Here is a 7,356-nt window from a genome sequence, read left to right as displayed (position 1 = left end):
AATTTAAACTCAAATTAAACACACACACACACACATATATATATCTATATATATTATAATATATATTATATATATATATATATATATATATATATTTGTGTGTATATTTACTTAAGATCTATTAAATTTTGGCTACATTTTGGCCGATACACAACAATCCTTGTCAGAGATTTTGAAAGTCTATGAATAGAATTGTTTGTTAGATAAGAAGTGAAGCGTGGTTATCTAATATTATTAATTATACTTATTTTATTTTAGGGCCGTCGCAGAAGAAAATATATGAAATGAAATTATTATATATACTATATACAATATTATTTTTAATATTATTGTTTAAAATATTTTATAGTATTATTTTTATAATATACTATTTTTGTATATCATTTTATTTTTTTAATTTTTAGAACATTATTATTCATATTTAGTTCAAATCATTATTAGTATTTATCTACTGAACAAAGGTAAATAGGTAAAATAATCAATTTCAAGCTTTTGTTAGTATATATATATATATATGTGTATTATATATCCTTTATATAGATAGTATTTCCAACGCTTTAATTTTCTTTCTATCTTTGCACATTCATTATTGTAAAAATTAAAAATTTCTAGCTCCCAAACACCTGAAAAATGTAATATAAAATAACAAATCAAAATTTGTTAAATACTTTTCATTTTATTAAGTTTTGCTTAAAATAATATAATATACAATAATTTGTAAATATTTTCTTCATACTTTATTAATATGAGGTTTACGGAGTTAAATTCTCCACGGTCATAATTATCATCGTGCATTTGTTCTATCAAAATTTGGTACAGAACCATCACAGTAAACAACGCGATTGCACTACACTATACTACTTTATTATTTGTCTTTTCTTTTTTCACAGTAAAATTTATTCCTTCACCAACAGCCTTGCAAAGCCGATAATTGTTGAGAGGCGCCGCATCCAACCGTTCCTTGAATAAAATCAGGGAAATTACTTTCTAGAACACGCATTTTTTGGTGTTTGAGATCTGGCATAGCATGCGTAGCCAAATGACAATTGTCACCACGGTATACAATTTTGAAATTCTTTGGTAAGAATTCTGTATTGGTATCCCATCTATAAACGTTGCTGTGGCCTTCGTGTCTGAAGAAAATAGCAGAACCACCATCAGTACCGAGGATAACAATTTTAGTGGGTTTTGGTCCTAAATCTTGAATACGGCCCTGGGCACAACCTTGGCGTAAATAGTCAGTTCTGATAGCAAACATTCTCAAACTGCTTAGGTAAGTGAAATACAAGTAGTTGGTTCCACAATCCTTTGTGACTAAAGCAATGTACAAAACGTCTTTGCGAGAACAGCCGTTTATAACTTGTTTAGGTAAAACTACTCTAAATCCTTTGTTAGCTTGGACGTCGTATACCAAAATAGCGCGTGTAGCAGCATCACTCACATATAAGAAGACACGGCCATCAGGAGAGTATTCGACACCGAAGTATTGGAGACGAGAGTTTTCTGATGTCAAGGGAGATAAATCGATGGTCTTCAAAGCTTTGCCAGTCTTGGTGTCGAATGCAACAACCTTGGGTGGACAGCGACGAATTGGATTTTCCAAAGTTTCAGTTACACCAGTATCCAAAGCCCACAAGATTTCCTGAAGACACCAAAGTAAGTTAGAAATGTAATTGAAATATTATACAGAAAAGTAATTTTTGTGCTTTTTATCTTACTTGTCTGTCTAGGAAAACATCGACAACGCTTTGCAAGGCGTTGCAGTTGCCTTCTTCCTGCATGGACCAGCATGGGAATGGAGCAAATGTAGCTGCGCAACCCTTCTTCAAACTGGTTTTGCCTAAAGTGACTGGGACGCCTGGCTTGAATCTTGGCAGAGCGACGAAGATTTCATCCCTTAATATCTGGGCACGGGTGGCGATGACATTGCTCGGGATAAAGCGACCAGAGCTCTTGTAGATGGCTTTTGTAGATGGACATGGCCAGGCAAAGGAGCCTCCGAGCCATTGTAAAAGTGGATGCAGAGGTTTGGCACATTCAACGGGTTTTTCAAAACAAGGTAATTTGGCGGCTTGTGTCGCACATAGTAAAGCAGCGATTATAATAAATTTCAGCATCTACAAGTAATATAAATAATCGACTTAGTTAAAAATTACGAAAAATGCAAATTTGAATCTTTGATTTCTAGATTGTATCATTCTATTCATAACTTTTTAATAAAATCTTACCTTGCAATGCTACGTCTTGTAATACGTGATCAAAATAACTATGTATAAACCTCTATAAAATTTTATTATATATACCTAATATAAAATAAAATAGGAAGATAAAAGTTCTCATAATATACACATTTTATTTAAAATAACAATACATTAGAATAAACATTTTTGCAGGCGAAATATTTGTTTACCAACATTTCTTCCCAACCGGAACAAACTTGACCTTGCCGCATATGTAGAATTGCGCCAGGAACATGATCAATACCATCCAACGTCTGCAGATTTTTCCATTAGACGATCAGTAAATTGACAAATGAGGATAACCATGTGCTAAAATAACCGATACACTGAGGGTAGCATTATCACACATGAGGTTAATGAAACAAACAAGGTAAATATTGATTTTAATGGTGTCTAAATTATGATTGTAGAGTATAAACATTTTTAGTAGACACCTAGCAAATATAAAGAAAATTTATTATATATGCTATAAATGAGCGGAAATTTTTATTGGTTTTATAATGAGCAGAAGTTATTTTAGTATTTTTAATACTTTAAATAAAAAATAAATTAGAGTGAAATAAAAAAAGCAAAGAGTACAAATATAAAGAATAATCATTAGTATAATCTAAATAGATTATATAATAAAATATATTTGCGGTTATATATCTATATCTATAATTATATATCTATATATCTATATAAAGTTTGCCTCACGATGTTGGTTCGCGATGGACGTCTAAACTGCTGAACCGATTTTAAATTTGTTTTGTCCACCGTGTGCATTTATATCCGACTTGAGCTATGAGTAATAATAAAAATAACATTTTATATTCGAAATATTTAAATTTTATCAATTCAATATATTTAATTAATTTTTCAATTAATTTTGACAGTTTTGAATTAATATTATATGTAATCTATAATAATAACACCTGATAAAATTTATAATTGATATAAACAAAATATTTATTTTATTGGAGTGCGTAATATATTTAAATCAGTACTTGCTGCATTACTCGAATTTGTAAATTTTTTCTAAATAATATCCTAATGACAAAAATTCGAACAAAATACAAAATATAAGTCTTAAAAAAAATTTCATAAATTTAAATATATTTTTTTATATATTTAGAAAATGATTTAAACAAAACTTTATATTATAACTATTCATGAAATATTTTATAAATTTGTAAATATTCTATCAAAATTGTAATTTTCTATATAATTATTTTAATTTTAAAATAAATAAATATTTATAATATTAAATTACAAATGTTCGAAGCTAATACATTCTTTCAAGTCTCAAAAAAATTTCATACGTTTTGGTGTAGCAGTTTTTATATGTTCAGAAAATTATTGAAAAAAATCTTACTTTACTAAAACTATTTTCAAAATATTTTATGAATAATTTAAATAACTCGAATTTGTAAATATTTTAAAATAATTAATAGAAAAATAAATTTATTATAAAATTAATTATTTAATAGAAAAATAAATTATTAAAATAATAATATAACATTAAATCAAATATTCGACCAAAATGCATTTTTTTAATCTGAAAAAAATTTTATACGTCTTACTATAGCAATTTTTAGATATTTACAAAAATATTAGGAAAAAAACTTATACTAAAACTAATTTCGAAATATTTTATGAATAATTTAAAGAACTCGAATTTGTAAATATTTTAAAATAATTAATAGAAAAATAAATTCATTATAAAATTAATTATTTAATAGAATAATAATATAATATTAAATAAAATATTCGACCAAAATACATTTCTTAGGTCTGAAAAATTTTTTTAGATATTTACAAAAATGTTCGGAAAAAAATTTATACCAAAACTAATTTCAAAACATATTATGAATAATTTAAATAACTCGAATTTGTAAGTATTTGCTAAATATTTATTTTAATTATGATACATAAAAATTTTTCTACTATTAAATCTTAAATATTCGCGCCAATTACATTAGTTCAAGCCTCAAAAATTTTCATACGTTTTAATATAGCGATATATAGTTATTTGGAAAATTATTGAGCAAAATCCTATTTTTCTAAACCTATTTTCGAAATATTTTATGAATAATTTAAATAACTGGTATTTGTGAATATTTTTTTTAACAATTGTTTTATTACAAAAATAAATTAATATTTATAATATTAAATCATAAATATTTGAACCAATTACATTATTTTAGGTCTCAAAAAATTGCATACGGTTATTATATAGATATTTGGAACTTTATTCAGAAAAAAATTATTATTTTACTGAAACTATTTTTGAAATATTTTATAAATACATTTTGTACGGTTTTTAAAGAACTTTCTTTGTGATAATTATTTAAATTATCTATAAAATTTACAAATTCTCACTGAATTTTATAAGTGTAAAAAATTGTGATAATTATTTAAATTATCTATAAAATTTACAAATTCTCACTGAATTTTATAAGTGTAAAAAATTGTAAAGAACAAATCAATTCTTATACAAATCCATGATTATAATTTAATTTATCTGATATTCCAAATACAGTATTAAAATATTATATTTTGCATTTTTTTAATTTGGTTGTATTTTTTATTGATACTGTAAAAAACTTTAAAACTACTGTAGAAAGCTTTTTTCTTCATTTAATTAAATAACAAATATATAAATAAATTATTCACTTTTTGTAGGGTAAGTTATGGTAATCGCAAGAAATCGAAAATGAAAATTATCAAAAAATTTCAAAATTCTCAAAAAAAAATTTTCAAAAATTTTCAAAATTGGTTTACGGTACGAGAAGTTCCAGCAATTTGCCATGAAACACTAAGCCTATTTATTCTTATTCAATAAATGCTTTCATATGAAAAAGTGTATATATATATAAATAATTAGTCAAAATTGAATTTAATTTGACTGTTAAAATTTTACTAATTTCTGAAGTTCGAAAACACTTTCAATACAATATATTTTAAATAACAAAATTATAATAAAGACAGAGTAGGTACTATTATTGTTCAAGTTTTGAGACTTAATTAATTTCTACATATAAAACTATACTACATATAACTATCTACATATAAAATAAAAAACAAAAATCAAGAAACAATCGCAATTAATATGGCATAAATTTTAAATATACATATATGAAATGCCTAATTCAAATTAAAAATTCTAGATCAATTTCTAAATTAATTCTTTTCTCTTTGAACATTGTAATAAAATTTGAATATTCTACTTTATACTAATGAAATGAATAGACTATTTCAAACACAGGTAAAAATTACAAGAAACTTGTGTACATTTGACCTAATAAAAATGCGAATTATTTAAATCGATTAAATGTGAACCAAATTCGTAAAGTAATGACAGCAAACTAAGCATAATTAAATTTTATTCAAATTGCTGATTGAACACATTGATGGATATATCTGTCTAACAGTTATAGTTAATTATTGCTATATATATATATATATATATATATATATATATATATACATATTAGTTAGTTAATTTAGATATTGAAATATATGTTTTCCAAGACAATATCAAACAAAAATGAAAGAATCTTTATTTGATTCATATACATGTATTAGATAGATTAGAAGGCTATATATTTACATATATAATTTTGTTTACATTTTTTATTTTACATATGATAAAAGTAATGAAATGGCTTTCTTTTTTACTTATTAAATAATTACTTGCATAAATATTTTTTTTACATTTTTCATTTTGCATATAATATTAGAAAAAAAATTCATTTTCACTTGATGTTTTTTCTTCCTAAATTTATTCCTGTTGAAAGAAGGCTGAAAAACACTGTTTTTGTAAATTACTACATGGAGTAGAACGGGGCTTGAAGGTCCGTAAGTAAAAAGGGCTACCACCGATATATCAAAAACAAGTAAATTAAAGAATTTTCTAATAATATTTGAAAGTAGGTGGTAAAAAATCCATAACCAGACATCGCCTTAATTCTTACGACCACACTATCATGAGATAAACGGCAGTGTTTAAATATTATTATTCAAAATATTTTCTTTCGTTGTTATTTGTTTTGGTTGTGAGCGCCGTTGTTTAGTTTACGAGACTTTAATATAATTTTTAAGTATACGTTATTTAATTGTTTTATCAGATGTATTGTTAATTTTAGGCTAGATTTATCAGTTTTTTTGAATAATCACTATAAAAGCTTACACGTGAGTGGGGTAAGAAGGACTAACTGAACCTTTACCCTCGCAAAAAAGTAAATAAAAATGAAAATTCAGTTAAAAAAGCTTTACAAGAAATAAATTAATATAATAGTTATTCTAAATCTGCTGATGAATATTTCTGACGAAATGCCAGATCAAGGTTACATACAGTGTTATGAAAACACTGTTATCTCTGTAAAAATGTTTCCATGAAATTTATATTTTGCAATGGTTGCGAAACGTAGCTATTATTTCGTAAAATCCCTTTAAAATTAAAAATAACACATTGGACGTGTTTGCTATTAGGCCGTCTCATTTTACCCCGCATATGGGGTAAAAAGATTTTAATGGCATTTTTTACTTTTTTATTGGATGTCCGAAACCGCTAGACCTGCCTTTCTTACGATAATTTATTGAAACGCAAAAATCAAAAATGATTTTTTTTTATATCTTCACGTTTCAAAACATTGTGAACATTTTGGCATACCTTAGAAAAAATGGAAGTATATTTGTAAGTGTTTATGTGTGTGAGAGCATTGGCCGATTTGAATTATTCAAAAATCATTCGATTTGTATTGAGGGGGAGACGTGCTGATTAGTTTTTGGCCACTTCAGGTCCAATAGTTTCGAAGATACTTGGCAAAAAGCACCAGAAATGGCAATTTAGTTTTTAAGAGAACAGAATTGAATACATTTTTGAAAATGGCAGGTCCAGCGGTTTTGTGGATCTAAAATGCCATTTTGATATATTTGGATCAAAAATGATCAAATATGCACATTAAATTATCAGATATTTTATAGAGATTTTTTTAGAGATATTTTTTAAAGATGAAGAAGCTTACCCGCTTCTTTATATTGTCACTAAAACAGCTACGCAGCGCGATTGCTTCGAAAAAAAAATTAAAATTATTAAAATATAGATAAAATCAAAAAATTACAAAAAAGTCAT

General features: G+C 25.5%; 1 protein-coding gene across 1 annotated transcript; it reads right to left on the bottom strand.

Annotated features, from left to right (window-relative positions):
- Positions 1-881: 881 nt before the first annotated feature.
- Positions 882-2,452, bottom strand: LOC113374637 (protein yellow-like). Its single transcript, XM_026614614.1, has 3 exons — positions 2,411-2,452; positions 1,719-2,117; positions 882-1,642 (listed from the first exon to the last, which is right to left on the bottom strand). The coding sequence occupies exons 1-3, from the start codon at positions 2,450-2,452 to the stop codon at positions 905-907; spliced, it is 1,179 nt and encodes a 392-aa protein (XP_026470399.1). The 3' UTR covers positions 882-904.
- Between the last annotated feature and the right edge of the window lie 4,904 nt (positions 2,453-7,356).

The sequence above is a fragment of the Ctenocephalides felis genome, unplaced genomic scaffold (assembly GCF_003426905.1).
Source record: "Ctenocephalides felis isolate EL2017-DRISC unplaced genomic scaffold, ASM342690v1 CF-g0.4_SCAFFOLD_01886, whole genome shotgun sequence".
In the NCBI taxonomy this organism is placed as follows: domain Eukaryota; kingdom Metazoa; phylum Arthropoda; class Insecta; order Siphonaptera; family Pulicidae; genus Ctenocephalides; species Ctenocephalides felis.
Note: the sequence above shows the minus strand (reverse complement) of the source record. Positions and strands in the feature narration are given on the sequence as shown.

Excerpts from the sequence above, each read along its gene's own strand:
- LOC113374637 (XM_026614614.1), bottom strand. The coding sequence starts at position 2,452 with ATGCGGCAAGGTCAAGTTTGTTCCGGTTGGGAAGAAATGTTG. Across the intron at positions 2,118-2,410 it reads CCGGTTGGGAAGAAATGTTG|ATGCTGAAATTTATTATAAT; the intron begins GTAAACAAATAT and ends TATTACTTGTAG. Across the intron at positions 1,643-1,718 it reads ATGTTTTCCTAGACAGACAA|GAAATCTTGTGGGCTTTGGA; the intron begins GTAAGATAAAAA and ends TGGTGTCTTCAG.